General features: G+C 39.5%; 1 protein-coding gene across 1 annotated transcript; it reads left to right on the forward strand.

Annotated features, from left to right (window-relative positions):
• The first annotated feature begins 1333 nt into the window (after nt 1-1333).
• Sgo2 (shugoshin 2) lies at nt 1334-24899 on the forward strand. The gene is made up of 8 exons (XM_021173467.3): nt 1334-1607; nt 3391-3516; nt 5298-5473; nt 6546-6623; nt 8202-8287; nt 18614-18855; nt 20408-23110; nt 24724-24899. The coding sequence occupies exons 2-8, from the start codon at nt 3393-3395 to the stop codon at nt 24897-24899; spliced, it is 3585 nt and encodes a 1194-aa protein (XP_021029126.1). The 5' UTR covers nt 1334-1607; nt 3391-3392.
• The last annotated feature ends 325 nt before the right edge of the window (nt 24900-25224 follow it).

Below are 25224 nucleotides of genomic sequence, written 5' to 3' on the forward strand. Positions count from 1 at the left end.
CTACTTAAAAACAATGACTTCATGAAATTCTTAGACAAATGGATAGAACTAGAAAACCTGAGTGAGGTAACCCAGTCACAAAAGAACCCACATGGTACACACTCACTGACAAGTGGGTATTAGCCCAGGAGCTCAGAATACCCAAGATGCAATTCATAGACCACATGAAGCTCAAGAAGAAGAAGGAAGACCAAAGTGCTTCAGTGCTTCTTAGAAGGGGGAACACACTACTCACAGGAGGCAACACAGAGGCAAAGTGTGGGGCAGAGACTGAAGGAAAGGCCATCCAGGGACTGCCCCACCTGGGGATGACAAGGTTCTTTTTTAAAAGATTGATTATTTTATATGTATATTTTGCCCGAATGTACGCATGCATGTATGTATGTACACCATATGCATATCTGGTGCCTGCAGAGGCCAGAAGAGGACATCAGATTCCCCAGAATTGGAGTTACAGATGGCTGTGAGCCACCATATGAGTGCTGAGAACTAAACCTGGATCCTTTGCAACAAATGCTCATGACCTCTAAATGCCCTGTTTGTAGTATTTATTTACTTAGGTTTTCCGAGACAGGGTTTCTCTGTATATCCCTGGCTGTTGTGGAACTCACTCTTCAGACCAGGCTGGCCTCAAACTCAGAAATCTGCCTGCCTCTGCCTCCCAAGTGCTGGGATTAAAGGTTCCCAAGTGCTGGTATTAAAGGTATGCACCATCACTGCCTAGCTTCTATTTGTATTTTTAATATGATGGAATAGAAGTTTCTTTTTAATATCGTTTCTCAAAATTCTATGTATATATTATTAACTTTTTGTGAAAAGAACCAAACTGACTTGAAAAATAAGACTAACACATTTTAAAATATAGTTGAAATAGTTTAAAATGCCACTCTGTGTACTCTGCTAAAATGGAGTATCATTGCTGCACTTCCAAGTGCAAAATTGAGAAAGGCTTTAAGTGAAGTGTAAAGAAGCAAGGATCACAATTGGAAGACAAGAATGCAGAAACTGGATGCAGACAAACAATCTCACAGTGAACAACACAAAGCCCTGCGAAGGACTAGAGGTGCCTGCCAACCCTTAGAGTGTCACTTTTAACCGTGGTGAATCGCCCTTTCCGTCAGGGCTGGTGGAAATGGCTACCAGAGGTTCAGAGGCAAGGAGAACCTTTTCACGCACGCTGCAGCTCGCCGGGCTCACCCAGCCACGCCCACTGGACCCTCTCCAGCGCGTCCCGCCCCTTCCGTCTTCCACTTCCGGGTAGCAGCGCGTCTTTGCGCCGCCTTCTCGGAATCTGATTGGCTGGAGCATCAACGCTAACTGCCGCGCAGTTTAAACCTGAATCCTGGCCTTCGCGGATTGTCGCGCTTCCGTGGCAAGTGTGGGCACCCACAGCTGAAGGGGTCGCCCGTCGGCGTGGACGAGGCCTGCGCGGCCAGCAAGGCCTGCGAAGCCCGAACCCTTTTCGGTAGCCACTCCTGGCGCCTCGGTCCTCGCCGCCGCGCGTCGGCTTGCAGGGCGGGGACGCGGAGCCGCCTTCGGATCGGGGCGGTAACCTCTGTTCTGACTTTGAGCTCCCAGCTGGGCGAGGGGTCGCCACTAGTTTTCAGGTCAGTACCGGGAGGGAAAGGGGTCTAGGTCCTTGTGATCAGGTCTGAAACGGCTGCTTGCCTGTAGGTAAGGATGCACCTACACGCATCTCCAGGGTAGGGCTTCTGCCACGCTTGTTTCGAAAAGAGAACTAATAGCTTGGTCGGGATCTGGGTATTGGGAGCTGACACTTAGGAATGGAGATGTGGTATATGCTAGGAAGTGGCATAGGGGGTCCACAGGAGGGAGGAAAGCAGAGTGTGTCATCAGGATCTGCTTATCCCCCCTCCCCCCGAAAGAGGGGTCAAAGAATGAGAAGAGGTCACAGTAGAAGGTCTGCCACAGGGCTGTGGATGACACCGGGGTATTGGACTGGAGGGAAAGTTGAAGATCTGCAGTTAGCCTCCTTGTTTCCCTGCTCAGTTTGTGATGTGAAAACCTGCAATTAGCCTACCAGCTTCCTTGCGGTTTTATGGTTGGTTTGTTTGTTTGTTTGTTTCTGGTGGGGGGGGGGGCAAAACTTTAGAACAGTTGAACTTTACTGTTGAAACGTTCCTAGTGAACGTCCCGTTGCAGAAATTCGCCCCCCTTCCCCTCCCCAAGCCATCCTCTCGGTCATTTGCTTAACAGCTTTCCATATCTGCTCAATGCTTTCAAACATGACCATTTCAACATTGGGCAGATTTTTTTTTTTTTCTACTGAGAAGTTCTTTCATGTGTTCATATATGTTTCTATTAGAAATGTTTATCCAAGGAGCTGCTATGTGCCAGGCACTGAGAGTTCAGCAGAAAACACATTTAATAGAAACTTCTGCCTGTCAGCATTACCCTAATCTCTGCTCTTCTCCGTGAAGATGTTTGTGATGGCATTAGGGATGCCTAGATAAATGAGAATCTTATCATTGGATCCTTACATTAGATCCACAGACTATGTATAGATTGAGAATTGCAGGTACCTGACTAGGTCACTTTGTAGCCTACTATAGGACTGCTTAAGGGTTGTGAAGAGTTGGAGGGCGGCTAGGGTGAGGAAGGTAAAGATAATGTGGAATCTTATGGAATCTAGGGATTTTTGTGATGGACATAAAAAGAACACTGAGATTGTTCTGTGGACTCAGAGCAAGGAGCAGAGCGGCTTGTGGGGGGGAATATAGGTTTGGGGAGTTGACCCTATTCAAGCACATAGCCCAGCATCGTCACCTGCACCTCAGTGAAGCTTTTTCTGATCTGTTTTCTCTGCCCAGTTAGCATTAGCACTTCTTTAATATCTTGTGTGTTAAAGTCATTGTTCTTGTCATACTAATTATTTCCAATTCTATTACATTGTTAACCAGTGTAGACCGTAAATCTAGACTTAAGCTTGTAATTTCTCTCTTTCCAGCCCTCTTCTGCTCCTTGAATGAGTCATTTCTTTTGTGCTTTCATGAAGGTCCACTTGCCTGTCTACTTTTGCATAGTAAGAACAGTGTCTGTCTCACACTGGACTTTTCTTTCCATGACAGCAGGGACCCTATCCTGTCATCTGCTGGTAGCCCATTGTGTCCACTAGGCATGTAGATTATAATATAGGTTTGAATAGAAAAACAAAAGTATTTACCTTTTTGGAATTTACTAATTCTCCTGATTATATAAATTCGTATTTTAAGATCTTTATGTAAAGGGCTTTGCAAATACATTATGTAGACAGTGTATTGTAAGTCATGGTGATTGAGCTATAGAATGGATCATTACCAGTTTTTTCTCTTATTAATCAGTACTGTGGTTTCCTATCCCACCCCATCTTTTCTTTTCCTTTCACTTTAGAAATGGAGTACCCAGGGATAAAAGTTGACACTGTTACCTCTGGAATTCAGAGACGAGTGAAGGGCAGAATTGCAAAGACAAATTTGAATGTTTCTCTTGCTTCAAAGATCAAAGCAAAAATATTAAGTAAGTACCTACCTTATTTTAGCAAATATAGAAAACTACTAAAATGACTACTTTGTTAGCTGGTACTTTTTCTGTTTGCTCTTTCCTGTCTGTGGCTCTCAGCTATTCTGCTGAATGGTTTTGCAATCTGCCCTTGGCCTGCCCCCAGGCAGCTACCTCTTCTCATGCAAAGATAATACCAATGTGGCTTCTCAAGAAAAGAGCTACATAGAGTAAAAGATTTGCTTTGCATTCTGTGGCTGTCAGGTGATAAGTCACATAGAAGTGCTTGGCCAAGATCAGGTATGGTAGTACATGATTTTATATAGGCCAGAGTTCACCAAGAAAGCACTATGCACTTTGGAAATGAGATTTTATGAATCCTGGCAATAAGGTGTTAGGAAGGCAAGCAGACAACAAAAACAAAAACAACATAAATAAATAAAAACCCATGAAGATGGGAAACTTCCTAGGATAAACTTTTATTTTCCCCCAAAATTATCTCAATGGTTTATGCCCATGTTGGCTACACTGGGAAATGTACTGTCTGCCTGCTGATGTTACACCCATGACTTACACTGAGCCAAAATGTCTTTAAGTCAGGACGTTGCTCCTTCCAGGATCTGTAGGTAAATCTGAATTAGCCAGCTTTCTACAATGGTTATTTCCTGCTTCATTGGTCAGGACCATTTGGAAAACAACAGGTTATTTTTAGCTTTTGGATGTCCTAACTGGTTGTGGTCTGTTTCTATTGGGTATGCCAAGGAGAGCCGAGCGGAACTACTCTGTACCAAAGATGAGTCCTGTTATGGGTTCTTTCTTTCTTTCTTTCTTTCTTTCTTTCTTTCTTTCTTTCTTCTTTTTGCATTTTTATTATTACTTTTTTTTTTACAGTCCAGCCGTTGCCCTACTGTTCTTTCTTTTTTTAGATGCCCAAAATGTTTTTCTGAACACCTAAGAAGGTTATAGTTAACAAGACTTACTTTAATATGATAGATTAGCACGTGCCTATAATGTCAGCACTCAGGAGACCAGGACAACTGTGTGTGTGTGTGTGTGTGTGTGTTACTGTGGAGTAAGGATGTTATTGGCATGTAGTAGAATCTAAATTCAAATTATGAAAATATAATTATGACTTAATCATACTAAAGGAACATAGAACTTTTAAGGTGAATTTAATCCTTAACTCCTCACTGAAATGCCTTTGCTACTGTTTCAGTAACAATTTAAATCATAGTAACATAGATTGCAGTCAGTTACTACAAAAGGTCTACTCGTTTGGGTAGAGTTGACGCTCCCACAGGTCCTAGACAATTAGTCCTTTCATTTGAAGTTTAAGATTCGGGAGCATAGCAATTTTATTGAATTGTGGAGACCCAGAAACTTGTGCAAACATTTCAGATTGGCTACCCTAGCTCCTGTGGGTCTCCAGCCAGTGAGAGCTGTGAGGTCATCTTCCTGCCTTGCCTCTAGTCAAGGAGGGGAGGGCACAGGCCAGGCAAGGTGGTGGCAGCGCAGCTCCCCTGAGGCTGCTCTCTGCAGGGCTCCTCTCCAGTCCCAGCTGCTGCTTCTCTTCTCAGCCTCTGTCTGCTCTCTAACTTGTCTGTCTCCAGCTTCAAAACCTGGGCACATTTATTTTCTCTAAAACTGTATTTGTATTGGCATTCATTTCCAACTGTGACTTGATATCTATAAAGTAAACTACATTTTTTCTGAAATAATTTTACTAAGGAATGTGAGATTTTATTAAAGAATTATAAGGTATAAGTTGAGTGCTAACTTTTTAAAAATATTTTTTGCAGACAATTCTTCTATTTTCAAGATCTCTCTAAAGCACAACAACAGAGCATTAGCACGGGCCCTTAGTAAAGAGAAAGAGAATTCTCGAAGAATTACTACCGAAAAGATGCAATTACAGAAAGAAGTAGAGAAACTGAATTTTGAGAATACCTTTCTTCGCTTAAAGTTAAATACCTTGGTATGGAAATTGTATTGTTTTGGACTCTCCATTTAAATGGAATCTTTTTTTTTTTTTTTTTGGTTTTTTGAGACAGGGTTTCTCTGTGTAGCCCTGGCTGTCCTGGAGCTCACTTTGTAGACCAGGGTGGCCTCAAACTCAGAAATCCGCCTGCCTCTGCCTCCCAAGTGCTGGGATTAAAGGCGTGCACCACCACGCCCGGCTAAAATGGAATCTTTTAACTACATTACTATAGAAACTCTAAAAATGTTTTTTAAATTTCAGTTGTTGTAGAGAATGGTTGAACATCAGTATGCTGTGTAAGTCTATACTAAAGGATAGACACCTCTTAGTGATAGAACAGACATCTTAAATCCTGCTCTAAATGCATGCTGTGTGTACCATAAACCAGTTTAACACCATGATCATCATTTGGTTGCTCACCATAAGCAAACATTTGGCCCATTCATACATTTTTAAATGGTGAGTGTAACTCCTCTGAATAATTGAAAGAGTCCGCACAATATTTCTGTTCTCCTTTAATCTTGCATTTCTTTGGCTACAAGCCAAATAAAATTGAGGAGGTTGTCCTTTCTCTGTAGTTTTAGGTCTAAAATGAGTCAAAATTGGTTTAAAATGGAAAAAATGGCCTGTACTACTTTGATGATTTAATTCGTATTACTATGGTTTTTTTCCATGCGATATACGGTTATGTGAAAACAAAAATATCAGAAAATTAATAACTAGTGTCAAATGTTGAGTGTATCTGTGTGTTCATGGCTGTTCTGACAGAACATTAATGTTGCTTTTGAGCTTAATGTGATTTCGGTTGAAAACAGTCACCAGGCATGATTTCATGTCTGTAGTTAGAAGTTGAGGCAAGAGGCTTGCCACCAGTGCACAGCCAGTCTCCATTGCGGAGTTAGTCCTAGGCTGCCTTGGGTTACAGTGTGAGAACTCGCCTCAAAAAATGAGACTAGAATAAAAAAAAAATGCTTAATTTGAGTCTTCTTACACTGCTGCTATCTGTAAATGTATCGTCATAACCAATCTCAAACCTCAGTGAAAGGAAGTCTTTCTTTTACATGCACAGAATAAGAAGCTTGTAGAAATAGAATCGCATGTGAGCAATGATTTGTTAACTGCAATTGAAATGAGCAGTCTTTCTGAGGTGAGTGAATTCACGTGAGTGGGGCCTTTTTTTAGCATTACTAAAGAGAGTTGAGATTAAATAGCATCAAGGTAAGACATTCACATGTGCAAAGACATACCAGTAACCATGTAGAATGCATCACCTTTATAATCGGTTATTAAAATTATTTCATTAAAATCTAATTTTGATTTAAAATAATGGATTAAACTGCTCTTTGGAACATGACCTACCCAAAAGATGTAGAAACAAAGTCTTAGTAGAATGGAACATTTCAAGTTAGAGAAGAATTTATTTTAAAATAAAAAGAATTGAAAAATTATTGGGGTAAAATATAGGCAGATCCTATTGTATACCAGTCTGTAAGATGAATTCTAGACCATTTAAAATATTGACACAAAATAAACCACAGACATACATAAGAGTCAGTGTCATCCATATATGACTCAGGGGGAACTTGTGCTGTTCTTCTGGGCAAGCCTGACCTAAGGAAGGCCTTGCCACTCCTGCGGGCTGAGGTCCTGTCCTCCATGTCAGTAATACACGTTCTAAGGCTTGGTCATACCCTTGCCCTTTGAGCCATTTCCTACTGTTAGCTGCATGGGTTGTCTTTTGCTGTTACCTTGATGTTAGTATAGAATACTTTTATCTCTTACATCATTATATTTTTTTCTTTTGTGGATTATTTTGCATCAGTATGGAAAAAGCCTATTATAAATCATCTTGAAAGCACCAACAACAGCACATTCTCCTCCGCCACTGTCTCATTTATACTTTTATACTTTTTCAGAGACTTATTCCCACATTCTCCTTTTGATTCACACCTCTAGACTTCTACATCACTATGGCATTTCTGTAAGTCACTGGTGGTACTAGTGTGACAAGATCCCAGGGGCAGTGGTTGGTCCTTAGGCTGATCTTAGGACTCTCAGGACACTGCTCTCTAAGATCTCTCCCCACCTTTCTGCTTATTCTTTCAGCCTGGTTTTTTGGTTTCCTTTCCTAACTGCTAAGTTTTAGAGTACCCAAGAGTTAGTTATTAGATTTTTCTCTTCTGTCTATACTCATTCTTGTTAGGTAATTTTACCAGTCTTTGTTTTGATTACTAACCTGTACTGATAACTTCCAAATATGTGTTTCCATGCTACATAACACATATGTAGTAGACATGAAAAAATTATGTATATCTATAATGATCTTGTATGTGTATGTGTATAATATATAGGTATGTATATGTATAATGTGTATATATATATTAATGTATATCTTAATATTTCTATCTACAGAAAGTTTTGAAGGGTTACTTAACAAAAATATCAGGAGTGATTATCACTGGAAAGAATGATGAAGGATGAGCTATTTTAATCTTATTTTTATACTATAATTATTTAACTATTAAAGCCCAAAGTAAAGGCTGGATGGTTCAGTGGTAGAATAGTTAGTTGGCATGAACAGGGTCCTGAATTACTCCAGCAATACACACACAAGAATTTTGTTCTGGTTCTGTTGGTATCCTAGTGTAATTTGCTATTTTAATAACAAGTCATTAAAATACAGTAGATTATTTCTTACCATTTTCTTTGTTTTACTCAAAAACAGTTCCATCAAGGTTCTTTTCTCCTGTCAGCTAACAAGAAGCAAAGGATCAGTAAGCAGTGCAAGCCTGCGCATCCTCCGTATGCAAGGTAATTGTTTAAAGCTTGCTTAAATATTGCCTTATGTGTTTGTGCCTTAGAAGATGGGAGATTGGGTTTTGAGTGGTTTTATTTACTCACATTCTAAAAACAGAAAAAAACAGAGATAATGACTTATAAATAAATAATGTATAATGTTGCTTTGTTGAATTAAACATTTCATAGACTTCTGTTGTATATTTGAGTTTAGTATACCTTTAGTTACCTGGGCTAGATTGACACTGGCTCAGAGCAGACTTCATAAAATAGTCAGTGTTCTCTGTCAGCCTATATCTGTTATTGAGTTACAAGCCAGTCTTGTTAAGGCTGGCTCTTCAGGACTCTGAGGACACTGGCCTCAGATGCAGATAAGTAGGTTGTAGTAGTAGCTACTTTTAATTACATTTCTTCTGGCCTTTTTTCTTGCTGAGCAAATCTGATTAACTCTTTCCACCTTTAATATCATGTATACTTACTGTTCTAATCTCTGAGATTGACTCTCACTTTGGCTATTCTCTTGTCTAAAGTCTCTTTCCTTTTTTGATTGACTTGGTTACAAGTCATCAAAGCATACCCAGTTTCAAAGCTGATGTATTAAACCGTCGACCCCGAGGCTGAGAGATGTGAAATGACTTAAGCAGTGATTGGAATCTTTCCATCTACTTAATGTTTAATGTGTTTGTCTTAAGTGTATACAGTCTCTGTATATTACATAATGTATATGTAGGGATGAGTTGCCTAAGTATAAAGATCTTGTATCTGTGCAGGTATATGCGTGCATACTATCCCAATGCATAGCAGAAAATTAGAAAGGTTCTTAAAGAAGCATCAGTAGTGATTATCTATTGGGTAGTTTGGTTAAGGGGGAAAACTTACGTTTTAGTAAAAACATTAAATAAGTAGAGGCATTCATATATGAAATACTGTCTTTACCACAGGAGGGGAAGAACTCTCAGGTCATGCCACTTATATCATTTTCTATTTATTCCAGTTTGTTCTATTTTATGTATCTACAATCTGTATTGCTACCATTTTGTACCAGTACATTTTATGAGTGTATTTTAAAAAGTATTAAGTTGTATTATCTTACACCTTTATGTTTTCAAGGACACATTGGCTGTCATGCATTTATTATTTCAAATGTCTCCATATAGCCTCCATACAGGTGGTGCCGACCTGTAATGCCAGTGCTTGGGAGGCTGATGCAGTAAAATCTCCACACGTTTGAGGCCAGCCTGGGCCTCGCTGGGCTACAGTTAGATCCTGTCTCAATAAATAAACCAGAAAACCACAATCAAGTATATTTGTTTGCCATACAAAAAAATTCATTGTGTCCTTTAGTGAGATTTTGTTTGAAATATTTCATACATATTAAAGACAGATTTTCACATGTAAACAGCATTATATGACCTTATCCAGAAGACCCTAAAGGACAAAAAAGAAAAAGGTACCAATGATCTCAGATGTATCCCTGTAGCTTCCTCTCTGATCATCACCCAATGCCTTCCTACCAAGAATTCTGATCTTAAAACATCATACATCAATTTTGCATGATTCCTCTAATGATCAAAAAATACTTTTAAAAGTCTGATTTTGCTCAGCCTTGTTTGTAGCTGTAAATCATCTTCATTGCTGTGTAGTATTCCACTGTATCTCCGATCTGCCGTTCTGCTGCATCTCCAGCTTTGATCTGTTACAGACGAGGCTGCCACATACAGATACATAGGTATCTCCTGCTTGGTGAATGAATCCACATTCTATTTGGTATAGACTACCAAACTGTTTCTGGAATATGGTCCTAGCAGCAGTGTGTTAGCATTCCTGTCCTATATCCTCAGTGTGCAGTGGTGTTAAATTCAAGTTTTTATCTTTACTTCCCTGATGACAAATGAAGTTAAATATTTGTTCATATGTGTTCTTTTGAGTAGTATTAATTTTTACTTTGTGTATAACAAGTGTTTTCTTTCTGGCTCAGGTCTTTTCTTTTTGTCTCCTTGGGATATTTACATGAACAGTTCTTTATAAAGCCCAGTCAGTGTGTGTGTATACATGTGTGTGTATGTGTGTTCCCTCCCAATGTTCTGTTTAATACTTTCTGTGACCCTTTACTGTTTACAGGTCATTCATTATTCTGTTACCAAAAGTGTATTATCTTCTGTTGGGGTTCAGGGATTGCCACACAGACTGTATGAGCACTGATGTCAATTAAGCAAGAATAGTTTATTGAACACACATCCCAAAACTAATTGATCAGGACCATAAAAAAGGACTTGGGGGCCTAATTGTGGTACCAGTCTGTTTGGGCAAGCTTGTTATAGGAAAACCAAATTCTGATTCAGAAGGGTAGAGGTAGTTCTACATTTTGGTTAACTTGACAAAGTATTATCAGCTTATATTTAAGCTGACTGATCCTAAGTAATGTCAGAGCGGTGGTGGATGGGTGGTGAACAGGGGAGTTTCAGAGCATTGAGCTAACAGAGCATGAGTAATGCAACCATAGTGCTATGGCCTTTTAGGAGAATTTTCCAGCTATAGATAAGTACTCCTGGAAAGTGAAGTCTGAGAACCTGAACTTAATTTCACCTTATAAGCAAAATGGAGACTAAATACAAAATGGCTGCAGTTATGTTAAAAGAAGCATGCTTCAACACTTCCTTTTTACATTGATTTTAAAAATTATTGGGCTGGAGAGATGGCTTAGCGTTTAAGAGCTCTGGCTGCCCTTTCAGAGGTCCTGAGTTCAATTCCCAGGAACCACATGATGGCTCACAACCATCTGTAATGAAATCTAGGGCCCTCTTCTGGCCTGCAGTTATACATGCAGATACTCATACATTAAATAGAAAAACTCTTTAAAAATATTATTTATTGTTATTTTTACTATTATTATTATATGCATGATGGGGATGGAAAGGCATTTGCATGTGCCATAGCATATGTTTGATGGCCAGAGGATAACTTCATGAAGTTAGTTCTCTCCTTTGATCTTTATATGGGTCCTTAGGGATTGAAGTTAGGTCTCCAGCCTTGTATAGTAGGTGCTTTACCTACTGATCCATCACATCAGCTTCCCTACCCCATTTAGATCTTCAGCCTACTTAGATTCTTGGGTATGATGTGAGGGAAGGCTGTCTTAGGGTTTTACTGCTGTGAACAGACACCGTGACCAAGGCAACTCTTATAAGGATAACATTTAATTGAGGCTGGTTTACAGGTTCTGAGGTTCAGTCCATTATCATCAAGGTGGGAGCTTGTAGGCAGGCATGGTGCAGGAGGAGCTGAGAATTCTAAGTCTCATTTTGAAGGCTGCTAGAAGAATGACTGACTTCTAAGGCAGTTAGGACACGGGTCTTAAAGGTCACAACCACAGTGACACACCTACTCCTATAAGGCCACACCTTCTAATAGTGCCGTTCAGTCTGGTCCAGGCTTATAGGAACCATTACATGTGTCAGAGTTGTTGTTGTTGAGTTTATTAGTGTGGAAATGTCATTGGCTTTGCACTGTTTATTAAAAACGCTTTACTGCTCTTACCTAATGACTATCTCATCTATGTCGGAATGAACTGACTGGATGGATATGTAAGAGTCTGCTTCTGAAGTCATTGTCTTCTCTGTGAGTCTTGTCACTACCTTGCTGCCTAAATGATTAGTTATCAGTCTTGCTTCAGTTTATGACTCTTACTTTATTCATTCTTTTCATTTATCAATATTAGTATGACTATTGTGGTCCTTTGCATTTTATAAATAGTTTAGCAATTTGCACCACCTCCCCTCACCCATCTAACACACACACACACACACACACACACACACACACACACACACACACACAAAGGGATAGTTGGAAAATTTAGTAGACATTGCAGGATAATTTGATCACACTATGAACCCTGAGATTGTGTTATTTACTGGAAAAACCCATTTTTAGTTGTGGTGTACCTCAGCCCTAACACACATAGTCAAGAACTTTCTGTTTATTGTCAACAGGATTATATAAAGTCAACCATAGGTCAAGTGGTGGAGCAAGCAACCAGCTGTCACGGAATGCGCATAGGAAAACACCTTAGAGAGTAAGAGGAAGTCAGGAGGACAGAGAGAGAGATGGACAGGGTAATTTGATCACACTATGAACCCTGAGATTGTGTTATTTACTGGAAAAACCTATTTTTAGTTGTGGTGTGCCTCAGCCCTAACACACATAGTCAAGAACTTTCTGTTTATTGTTAGAAGGGAGGGACATTCAGTTTGAAGGGTTTTTGAGATAGAGTGGAACATTAGCTAAGGAAGAAGGTCAGGTGTGAGCTCTCTCTGCCTCTCTGAGCTGTCAGGCTTACACCTCATTATCTGGTTCCCAAGTCTTTATTGGTAAAATCGAACATATGAGATTCTGTTAATAATAATTCTGTTAATAAAAAATATGTTCAGTTTGAGGAAAATAGAAATTTTATATAATAGTTTCATCTATAAGCACACTGTATCACTTGGTCTACTTGGCTCTAGTACTTAGCTTAGTTCTCTAGGGTTTTTTTTATACAATTATTCCATATGTTGGGTTCTTTCCTACTTGCTTGATATGTTAGCGTTGTGCTGAATGCATTCCTTTGTCTTGATTGTTTGAGCCAAGATTCCATGAAACTGAAGCTGCCCTTTAAGTACTGGTCCTCTGCCTTCACTGCTGGAATGCTGGGAGTACAGTCATGCCTTAGGACACTGAATGCACTTGTTTCTCTTTTCATTTTTATTTTTTATTAGATATTTTCTTTATTTAAATTTCAAATGTTATCCCCTTTCCTAGTTTCCCCTCCAAAAAAGCCCGTGCCCCCTCCCCCCTCCCCCTGCTCACCAACCCACCCACTCCCATTTCCTGGCCCTGGCATTCTACTACACAGGGGCATAGAGCCTTCATAGGACCAAAGTCCTCTCCTCCCATTGGTGACCAACAAGGCCATCCTCTGCTACATATGCAGCTGGAACCATGGGTCCCTCCATGTGTACTCTTTAGTTGGTGGTTTAGTCCCAGGGACCTCTGGAGGTACTGATTGGTTCATACTGTTTTTCTTCCTTATGGGTTTGCAAACCCCTTCAGCTCCTTGGGTCCTTTCTCTAGCTCCTCCATTGGGGACTCTGCTCAGTCCAATGGTTGACTGAGAGCATCCACCTCTGTTTTTGTCAGGCACTGGCAGAGCCCCTCAGGAGGCAGCTATATCAGGCTCCTGTCAGCTAGCAGTTCTTGGAATCCTCAATAGTGTCTAGGTTTGATGACTGTATATGGGATGGATCCCCAGGTAGGGCAGTCTCTGGATGGCCTTTCCTTCAGTCTCTGCTCCACACTTTGTCTCTGTAACTCCTCCCATGGGTATTTTGTTTCCCCTTCTAAGAAGGACTGAAGTATCCACACTTTGGTCTTCCTTGTTCTTGTGCTTCATGTGGTCTGTGAATTGTATCTTAGGTATTCTGAGCTTCTGGACTAATATCCATTAATCAGTGAGTGCATAGCATGTGTGTTTTTTTGTGATTGGGTTACCTCACTCAGGGTGAAATTTTCTAGTTCCATCCATTTGCCTAAGAATTTCATAAATTCATTGTTTATAATAGCTGAGTAGTACTCCATTGTGTAAATGTACCACATTCTCTGTATCCATTCCTTTGTTGAGGGACATAGGGGTTCTTTCCAGCTTCTGGCTATTATAAATAAGGCTGCTATGAACATAGTGGAGCATGTGTCCTTATTACATGTTAGAGCATCTTTTGGGTATATACCCAGGAGTGTTGTTGCTGGGTACTCAGGTAGTACTATGTCCAATTTTCTGAGGAATCACCAAACTGATTTCCAGAGTGGTTGTGCCAGCTTGCAGTTCCCACCAGCAATGGAGGACTATTCCTCTTTTTCCACATCCTCGCTAGCATCTGCTGTCACCTGAGTTTTTGATCTTAGCCATTCTGACTGGTGTGAGGTGGAATTTCAGGGTTGTTTTGGTTTGCATTTCCCTGATGACTAAGGATGTTGAACATTTCTTTAGGTACTTCTTAGACATTCGGTATTCCTCAGGTGAGAATTCTGGGTGCCCGTGCATTTGGAGCATAGATGTTCAGAACTGAGAGTTCTTGGTAGATTTTTCCTTTGATGAGTAAGAAGTGTCCTTCCTTTTTGTTTTGTTTTGTTTTTTTAAATGACTTTTGGTTGAAAGTCGATTTTATCCGATAATAGAATGGCTATTCTCTCTTGTTTCTTGGGACCATGTGCTTGGAAAATTTTTTTCCAGCCCTTTACTCTGAGGTAGGGTTTGTCTTTGACACTGAAGTGCATTTCCTGTATGCGTATCCAGTCTTTTAGTCTATGTCTTTTTATTGAGGAATTGTCAATTGATAAGAGATATCAAGCAGTAGTTATTGTTGCTCCCTGTTATTATTGATGTTATTTTATGTTTGTGTGGTTATCCTCTATTTGGTTTGTTTAAAGATTGATTACTTTCTTGCTTTTTCTAGGGTGTAGTTTCCCTCCTTGTGTTGGCAATTTCTATCTATTATACTTTGTAAGGCTGGATTTGTGGAAAGATATTGTGTAAATTTTGTTTTGTCATGGAATATCTTGGTTTCTCCATCTATGGCAATTGAGAGTTTTGCTGGGTATATAGTAGCCTGCCTCGGGTTGGCATTTGTGTCTGTATGACATCTGCCCAGGATCGTCTAGCTTTTATAGTCTCTGGTGAGAAGTCTGGTGTAATTCTGATAGGTCTGCCTTTATATGTTACTTGACCTTTTCCCCTTACTGCTTTTAATATTCTTTCTTTGTTTTATGCATTTGGTGTTCTGATTATTAAGTGATGGGAGGAATTTCTTTTCTGGTCCAAACTATTTGGAGTTCTGTAGGCTTCTTGTATGTTCATGGGCATCTCTTTCTTTATGTTAGGGAAGTTTTTTTTTCATAATTTTGTTGAAGATATTTACTGGCCCTTTAAGTTGGGAATCTTCACTCTCTTCTATACCTATTATCCTTAGGTTTGGTCTTCTCATTGTGTCCTGGATTTCCTGGAGTTTTTGTTTGTTTGTTTGTTTGTTTTGAGACAGGGTTTCTCTGTATAGTCCTGGCTGTCCTGGAACTCACTCTGTAGACCAGGTTGGCCTCGAACTCAGAAATTTACCTGCCTCTGCTGGGATTAAAGGCGTGCACCACCATGCCTGGCTTTGGATGTTTTAAGTTAGGAGATTTTTGCTTTTTGCATTTTCTTTGACTGTTGTGTCAATGTTTTCTATGGTATCTTCTGCCCTGAGATTCTCTCTTCTATCTCTTGTATTCTGTTGGTGATGCTTGCATCTGTGACTCCTGATCTCTTTCCTAGGGTTTCTATCTCCAGGTCTGTCTCCCTTTGTGATTGCTTCATTGTTTCTATTTCCATTTTTAGATCCTGGATGGTTTTGTTCAGTTCCTTCACCAGTTTGGTTGTGTTTTCCTGTAATTCTTTAAGGGATTTAGTGTTTCCTCTTTAAGGTCTCCTACCTGTTTCCCTGTGTTCTCTTGTATTTCTTTAAGGGGTTATTCATGTCCTTCTTCAATTCCTCTATCATCATCATGAGACGTGATTTTAAATCAGAGTCTTGCTTTTCTGATGTGTTGGGTAATCAGTGTTCACCGTGGTGGGAGAGCTGGGTTCTGATGATGCCAAGTAGTCTTGGTTTCTGTTGCTCCTGTTCTTGCATTTGTCTTTTACTATCTGGTTATCTCTGGTGTTAACTGGCCTTGCTGTCTGTGACTTTGGCATGTCCTTCCTGCAAACCTGTGTGTCAGTACTCCTGGGAGACCAGTTCTCTGCAGGAGGAATTTGGCTATGGAGAGCTATTGTACAGGGTCAGTTCTGGGGAACAGACAGAGACCAGAAGAGTCCTGCCCCCAGCTGATCCTTGGTTCCTGTGTCCTGATTGCTTTGTGAGTGTCTCTTGGGCCAGGAATTTGAAGAGAAGTGGTGGCCTTACCTGTGCTTGCAGATATGTAGGCACTCCTGGGAGACCAGATCCCTCTTAGCAGTATTTGTATAGGTAGCTCTGTGGCACATTATCAACTCTGGGTACAGATGGAGACCTGAAGACTCCTGTCCCAGGCAGCCCCTTGGTTCCTGTGTCCTGAGTGTTCCAGGCGGGTTCCTCTGAGCAGCAGTAGTGGTCCTATCTGCACTCACAGGCCTGTCCGAAAATCTTGGTGGGCTCACTCTCTTCCAGTGCTATTTGGGTATGGAGCCCTATGGCAGAGGATCTCGATACAGTTGTTTTTTAATTACATTTTCTTTTTGATGTTAGCTTGCAAAAATCAATTAATTTTCAGATACTAGCCTGTTTCCAATGAACTTGTTTATGGCTATCTCTTTGAATTTTCTATGAATAGACCTTTGTTCTTTGTAAATAACTGTTTGCTTTTCCCTTTGCAAGTCACTTCTCTTCCTTTTTCTTACTTTACTGCAATAGCGACTTGTTCAAAGTTGGAAAAGTTGTAACAACAGACGTTCTTAACTCTGCTTCCATTTTTAGGTATGATGTGAACACTTGGATTTTCTAGATCTTGTGGATTTATAAAGTTCCAAGTTGAGAGAAAGTATTACAAGTTCAAGGCAAGCTCAAAGCTTGGGAGAGGTTATCTAAGCTCACAGTTTGTTTTGTTTCATTCCTCGTTCAGAGACTTTGGGATTTCCCACCCCAAAGACAAAGATTCTTTTATTTCTCTCTCTCTCTCTCTCCCTCTCCCTCTCCCTCTCCCTCTCTCTCTCTCTCTCTCTCTCTCTCTCTCTCTCTCTCTCTCTCTCTCTCTCTCTCTCTCCCCCACCTTTCAAAGATTTATTTATTTATTATTATATGTAAGTACATTGTAGCTGTCTTCTGATGAACCAGAAGAGGGCATCAGATCTCATTACAGGTGGTTGAGAGCCACCATGTGGTTTTCTAGGATTTGAACTCAGGACCTTCAGAAGAGCAGTTTGTACTCTTAATGCTGAGCCATCTCGCCAGCCCTCATTCTTTATTATTGTGTATGTGTGCATGTGTATGGTGAGTGGGTGTGCATATAGATACATGCCACAGAACTAATAAGAGGTTAGAGGACAACTTTAATGGTCATTTCTTTCCTTCCATTGTGGGCTCTAGGGATCAAATTCAGGTCCTCAGACTTGTATGGCAGCCACTTTTACCCAATGGGCCATCTCACTGGCCCGAAGCCTATAGGTTTTTTTGTCAAAAACTTTTTGATAACATCCTATTTCTCTTACTAAAAAATAGGACATTCCGATTATTATTTCTTGGTCAGGTTTTTAACTTTTCTTTAAAGAATCCTTCCATTTCTATTTTTTAGTCCTCTAAAGTGTCGGATTACAGTGCGTTAAGCGCAGCTGCTCCGCACAGTAAGACTCTGTCTCAGGAAAAAGAAAGTTCAAAAACTGCTTGCCGAGAGTTTCTTCGTGAATAGCTATTGAATTAATCATGTGGGGCTTTTGATGCTATTGAAAAGATACTCCCTTATTAGTATAATGAATTCTTAATTTTTTTATTCATATAATATAATGAATGGGGGTGCAAATATATGGCATGTCTGTGAAGATCAGAAAACAACTTGGTGGAGTCTGTTCCCACTGTGACTTGGGTTCTAGGAATTGAACTCAGGTTATCAGGCTTTCTAAGGCAAATAAATACCTCATCTGCTGGACCACTCAATTTCCTCCTCTGCATCACACAATCATTATTGTTGCTTTAAAGGTGTATTGCATATGTGTTACAATGAAAATTATTAATTTTCTTTTGTTGCATTATTTTTCAGGTTTAGGTATTTCAGTTATGCTGACTGATAAACATTCTTTTCTAATTCAGGAAGCATATTACCAAGTGGTATTATTTTTCTTTAAGAACTTAAGAAATGTTACCTCAGCCTATAGCTTACATGCATAGAGGTTTTGAGAATATGCCATTTCTTTTTTAATTTTTTTTATTATTTTTAATGGTGTGTGTGTATAAGCATGCGCATGTATGTGAGTGCAGATGCTTGTGGAGACTAGAGGCTGATCCTCCCAGGGCTGAAGTTAAAGTAGTTGTGCGCTGCCCAGTATGGGTGGTAGAACCACACTCAGGTCCTCAGGAGGAGTAGTACGTGCTCTTAACTGCTAGGCCATCTCTCCAGCCCCTACCCCATTTCTTTAATAATCCTAGTTCTACTTATCAAGTTTTTACTTTTTCTTCAAATAATTTTTCCATTTTTTCTAAATGGTCAGATTATTGGTTCAAGTATAGTGATACCTTTTTCTATTTAATTTTTGTAATTTTTGTAAACCACAGAATTTATTTCATTCTCACTTGCCTTTAGAGTTCTGTTAACTTCAGAAAATGATGATGATGATGGTGGTGGTGCTGATGATAGAAGGAATACAAAGTGTAACAACAGAACTATATCAAAGACATCACCTGATAGTACCTCTTCGGTATCAAGACAACCTTCATCCTTACATCAGTGTAATTTGAAAGCATTCCCTCCTAAAGAAGATAATCAGAAAACATGTGGTTCAGGTCATTTAGAACATACTTCAAGTGTTGATGTACTTCCTAATGGTAAGACCTTTTAAAACTTCATGTAGCTTTTCTTTTCTTTCCTTTTCTTTTTTTTAATTAGATATTTTCTTCATTTACATTTCAAATGCTATCCCGAAAGTCCCCTATACCCTCCCCTCTCCCTGCTCCCCAACCCACTCACTCCTGCTTCCTGGCCCTGGCATTCCCCTGTACTGGGGCATATAATCTTTACAAGACCTCTTCTTCCAATGATGGCTGAATAGGCCATCTTCTGCTATTATGTAGCTTTTCTTAAGGGCAACAATGTCTAAACAGCTTATCAGTTAGGTAGATCCCTTGTATTGCTAACTTGTACTTGCTAACTTCTACAATTTAAAACTACTGGTGAAAATTTCAGTTTGAAGTAAATATCCTGACATGTCAGATCCATGGGCACCTAATACTGTTAGTCTAGAAGCAATCTTCAAAAATGAGCAGGACTAAGCTTTCCATTTTTCTTAGCTTGTAATTTGAAAATATCATTACATTTATTTATTTAGTTTTATCTTCTCCTTTTCATGGATATGAGAAATGTTCATCTAGATGAATAATATAGTGACATTCTCAAGCTCATAACCAATTAGTGATTATGATGGTTAGTTTTAATTTTCCAGCTGACATAGTCTAGAATCATCTGGAAAGAGAATCCTAATGAGAGACAGTCTAGATGAGGTTTGCTGTGGGCGTGACTGTGGAGGATTGCCTTGATTTTACTGAGTTGAGAAGACTTGTCCACTGTGGGTGGTACCATTGCCTTGGCAGAAGATCCTTATCTATTGAAGAGTGGAGAAGGCAAGCTGAGTACAAGCTTGTATCATTTATTGCTCTCTTCTCATGACTCTGGATGTTGCTATCTGCTTCAAGTTCCTGCCACTTTGACTTCCTTGCAATGATGGACCGTAACCCGGAACTGTGACCCAATAAATTCTCATTTAAGGTGCTATTGTCTATATTTTACCAGAGCAACAGAAATGAAAATGCCATAGTGCTAATGAACTTAAGTAATGATTTAGTAAGAAAGAAAACACGATGACAGTTAATTTCATTTACATGAATATTACATGGTCTTTCTAATTGATAATCCTGTACTGTAGTATATGTTGTTTACGTATTTGTTAAGTATTAACAGACTAGAATACAGAACCCTAATTGTTAAGCTTAGAGCATGGTATTTTTCCTTTCCAGTCTTAGGTATCCTCCCTACCAGAGTTACTGATATTATTTGAGGTCTTGGTCTCCTTCAGCTCTAGCAGTAGGAATTAATGGCTCTATTGTAGTATATACCCATTCCAATCTTGGGGCCAAGCCTGAATGAATGCTCAGTAGTTTGCATTTCCTGTAAAGGTCAGATGTAAAATGTGACCTGTGAGCAGTTAGTTAGTTAGACTAACTGTGTGTCCATTTAGTCTAATCAATTTTTATTAGCATGAATTCTGAATAATATAAGGGTCTGAGAGGAAAAGATTGTCAGAAGTCCTCTCTGTGAAACAGCTAAGTATCTTCTTTGTTTACTGTAGATTATTACTTATTTTTGGTTTTCTTTATTTTGTAGAGTGCCACTCAGATCAGAGTCCTAAGAGTTCTCTGAGTGAGATGAAAACTGCTCCATCTCCCAGCCTCAGAAGGGAAAAGTTATCACATGGTAATGTGACTATGAGGAAAAAGTGTGTGTCTTCAACTCCAGACATTCTGTATGCGACAGATTTAGATCACCAACCAACTTCAAGTCCAGGATCAAATTGGAATAATGAGATACATGGTCATACTAATGAAACCAGCAATAACATGCAAAGAAATACTGAGTGTTTTCTTGACTTACCTTCTGAGTCTTCCAGTGACCCTGATGCAAAGCGCATGGAGCAGGTGCAGAAGAACACCAATAGCTTTCACTTCCAGGAAACTGTATATGATGCTGCTGACATGGAGTTAACTGCTACTGACACAGGCAAGATTGTAACAGTTTCAAAAAGTAAGAAAAATCAAAATAAGAAAAAGGCAGATTGTAGAAAGGAGACTTTCAGAAAAGTGAAAGGTGCAAGCTCTGATAAAAAGAGAGAAAGCTCAAAGAGAGAATGTAAAGATGGTTCAGAAGTAGGTGCTGAGGAAGAGACTGATGCAACCAGAGCAGAAAGAGGCTCTGGTGTCCTGGATGGCAGAGGGGATTCAGAGGATCGAAACTGCATTTCCAATACTGAACAGCCATCTCAGGTAAACATGCAGAAGAAAATAGCCCTCCAGAACAGCTCAGATCAGGAGAACATTCGAAATAAAAAGAGGAGGCAAACATATACGACAGATGAGCAAGAGGAAACATACCCTTTCTCCAGACATTCAGTCAGATTTCTTCAAGATGGTAAATTTGATCTGTGTCAGAACACCCTACGTCATAATTTAAGTAAGCCTTCTCGACAGACATTTGTGATTCGTAAATCAGAAAAAGATAACTTATTTCCAAATCAAGAAGGTAAAGACACCGTTTCTGAAAGCCTAGAAGTTACAAATGAATCTCACATAGCTGATCTTGCCATCAAAGCTAATGAAGACGTATGTGACCATGAGACCCAGACAATGTTGGACTTGAAAAAGTCTGTCAATGCTCAACAAAATCAAACAAAAATAAATAAGACTAAGCAGAAAATAAATCGAAGGACAAAAATAATTTCTGTCATGAACCAAATATATGAGGGCAATGATAAAGATATTCACGTCCTAGAAAACTATGAGGATAATGATAAAGATATTCACGGCCTAGAAAAATATGAGGATAATGATAAAGATATTCACGTCCTAGAAAAAGGCAACTTTCCCTTTCATACCCAAGCAAATAAAGAAACCACCAGTGGAAACCTAGAAAGGTCAAAAGAATTTGAAACACCTCTTCTTTTCGCAAGAGACAATGGAAGCTTACGTGACTGTAAGACCCAGAATGTTCTGGATCTGCACAAGCAAATTCCTGATCTATACCCTGATCGGAATGAGTCCCAGATTAGCAAAATCCCTAGGCAAAAAGTAAATCGCAAGACAGAAGTAATTTCTAGAGTGAATTGTTTTAGTAATGACCAAGGTGTTCATTGCTCAGAAAAGGATAAGTCTTTGTTGCTACAAAAGGATAAAGACATCCCAGGAACTTTAAAAGACTTAAGTGAGTTTGATATGCCTGCTTTTTGTAACAAAGATAGTGCAAAGGTGTGTGATTATAAGTCTGAAATGCTCTTGGGGTTGAAAAAACATGACCCTAATATGCAACCTGCTTGTCAAGATGATTCAAAAGCAGGTAAGAAACTTAGACAAAAGGTAAATCGAAAAACAGAAATAATTTCTAAAATCACCCAAATACATGAAAATGATAGAGAAAGTGCACATGACTCATTAAATAAGAAGCTCTGTAAGAAGGTTAATATATCAAAAATCATTTCTCAAATGAACCAAATATATGAGACTATTAATGAAGATGGAAATGGCTTTAAGAGCTCTATCAAAGATTGCCAAGATATTAAAAGTTGTGACTTTGGGGAAATCAACAGTAATAAAAAGGGAAATTGTGATCCAATTCAAGATCCTTGCACACTGGTTAAAAAAACAAAGAAAAAGGGATCATGTAAAGCAGGGAGCAGTTTGGCAGGAGATAAGAACAGGTGTAGTTTGCAGTTACCAGATTCTTCCCAGGTGTCTGTCCCCTTAGACTCTGGCTTAAAACACCATCCAAACGAAGCAGATTCTGGTCCTGGAGAGCAGACAAACCTGCCAAAGATGCAGAAACAAAGCACTGTGAGGTCCCTGGGAGATGCCTTCTCTGTGAGCCTGGGAAAAGAAGGAAGCCACCCAGCCAAAGCAGTTAGTAAAATGACACCCAAATCAAAGAAAAGAAAGCTCCCTCTCGGTTGTTCTCCAGAAACCCATGGAACGGTGGAGATAACACTCAACACTGACCTCACTAAGGCTGTTGACTCCCAACAGCCTGAGAAGGAGAACTATTTGGAGAATGAGAAAATTGCCAAGAGTAAGCCAGATTTTTGTACAAAGGTGTTGAAACCTTTATCTGAGACATGTTCATCTAACATAAAGAATTCTTCCTTGGACAGTATGTGTAAGAGTTCGCTACCTTTGAGTATTTCTTCTAGAAAAACCCTGATGCTGGAAGGAAGTGCTTCCGTGGAGAGTGCATGCATCCTTCAAGTAGGTGATGACGACGCTCATGAGAAGATAACGACAGGCACGCGGAATCCCCACCACAGGACACAAAAGTCGACACCGGGTAGGCCAGAGTTTTAGAACTGTATTCTTTTCACTTAACCAGTGGTGTGTTTTCAGTTGAAACAGGCATTTTAGTGACAATTCTAAGATGGTGTGAATATCATCATCTATAGAAACAGAAGTGAAAGTTTGTGCAGTGAGAAGGTAACAGATTATCCTGAGCATTTGAAATAGAAAACTTGAGTTAGCCTTTACTATAAAGTTATCTAATGATGGCAGATAAGGCCTCTTTTCATGGGTTTGGACGAAATTTAATGTTTTAAATGCTTGTAAAGGGAATTGTATTGAATTTATTCTACTGAAATCAAGTTTTATAAGAGTGGGGCTCAGTCCAGCAGCTTACATTTAGTGGGGTCAGAAAAATGTAAACGTTAACAGGTACAGTATGTGGTAAATGGTTTTAAAAGCAGACACTAAGCTAAGGGTGTATAGTGAGAAATTTTGATTTGAGGAAATTGCAAAGATAGCAAGTAGGTAGCATTTTAGACTAATGGATAAGCAGGATTTTTAGCATTAGTGTTTACTTATGTTTAACTGATTATTAAAATAATAGTTATTATAAATAATCAAATAAAATCAGAGGGGAAAACCCACTAAAATGGCAATCACCATTTACCATATGTACATAGACTTGAATCTGTGAATCTTTAAACACATTCTTGAAATCATATTTCTCTACTATTAATTCTCCCACTTATTCCTCAGTGTTGAGTCATGGGAATATCCTTTGTCATAAGAGATTTTATAACATGAGACATTCTTATGTAGAAGTTTTTCTACCTGAAACCAACATTTCACTGTGTCTATAGAACACTAGAATTTTGACGCTAAGGCTAGTCTAGATAAAAGGGACCCAAAGCAGAAGAATCCCAAGAGTCTGGATAGTAGGTATGTTAGAGGAATGATAACTCATCTTTGTCTCTCTCGTGCTGGTAGCTTTTACACATGGAGTAACCAGATCTGTGTGTTTTGAATGTGTGTGCAGAGATTGGTGTAGGTGATGAAGAGTTGAGCCATAAAGAGCTTTTGTGATTTCATTGAAGACCTTTTTATTGGTGTCCTTGATAGTTTTTTGCCAGCTTGACACAAGCTAGACTCAATTGCGGTGAAGGACTTTCTGTTGAGAAATGCTTCTTGTAGGCAAATCTGTAAAGCATTTTCCAGATTAGTGGTTGATATGGAAGGGCCCAGCCCACTGTGAGTGGAGCTGTCCTTTGGCTGATGGTCCCGGATTCTATAAGAAAGCAGACTGAGCAAGCCATGGGGAGCCAGTCAAGTAAGCAGCACCCTCCATGGCCCCTGCATCAGCTCCTGTCGTCCGTCAGGTTCCTGCCTTGATTTCCTTCAGTGATGGACTGTGCTGTGGACCTGGGAGTGAAGAAAACCCTTTCCTCTCCAAGTTGCTTATGATCACGGTCTCTATCACAGCAATGAAAACCCCAAGTAATGTCTTACAGTTGGTTTACTTTACATCTTAGCTCCTTTTTCTCTCAAAATCGAGTTTTTTAAGTTTTAAAATTTGATCAGTTTGAATGGTAAACTGTATTGACGTCATACTTATTTCCATATCTTTATATATGCTTGTACAAATGTTTGTGAAAATATTCTTTTTAGGTAGCAGAACGTCCCTCGTCTTGGTGGATACCAGTTCTGCTTCAGATACCAACACTGCTAACCCCGAGAATGAGTCAGAAGGGCAGTCCTCACCCCCACTGAGAAGGAAAAGGCAGTGCGTCCCTCTCAACCTGACAGAGCCGAGCCTTAGAAGGCAAGTGTTGCAGTGTTGCTAATGTGCTTTGGAGGACGTTTTGCCTGAATTAGTATTTGAACACCTGAGTATCACTGATTCATCATATGAATCTCTTCCACATAAGCTCTGGTAGAGATTAAGTCAAAATGAACCCTCGTTTTTCTGCCTTTTTTCTCTAGTTTTAAGTTAATTTAGCTTCATTTAATTTCTGTCTTACTACTGCCATTTTAAAAACTTTAATTGGTAGCTATAATGTTTTTAATTTGTTGAATACAATTTACCAACCACCATTTTCATAGCTATCACATACATTTATTTCTTGTGTTGCTCTCTAGAAGTCAGTGTGCTTTATATTTTCTTTGGTG

Source organism: Mus caroli, unplaced genomic scaffold (genome assembly GCF_978045245.1).
Source record: "Mus caroli unplaced genomic scaffold, Mus_caroli_1 scaffold_1, whole genome shotgun sequence".
Classification (NCBI taxonomy): Eukaryota; Metazoa; Chordata; class Mammalia; order Rodentia; family Muridae; genus Mus; species Mus caroli.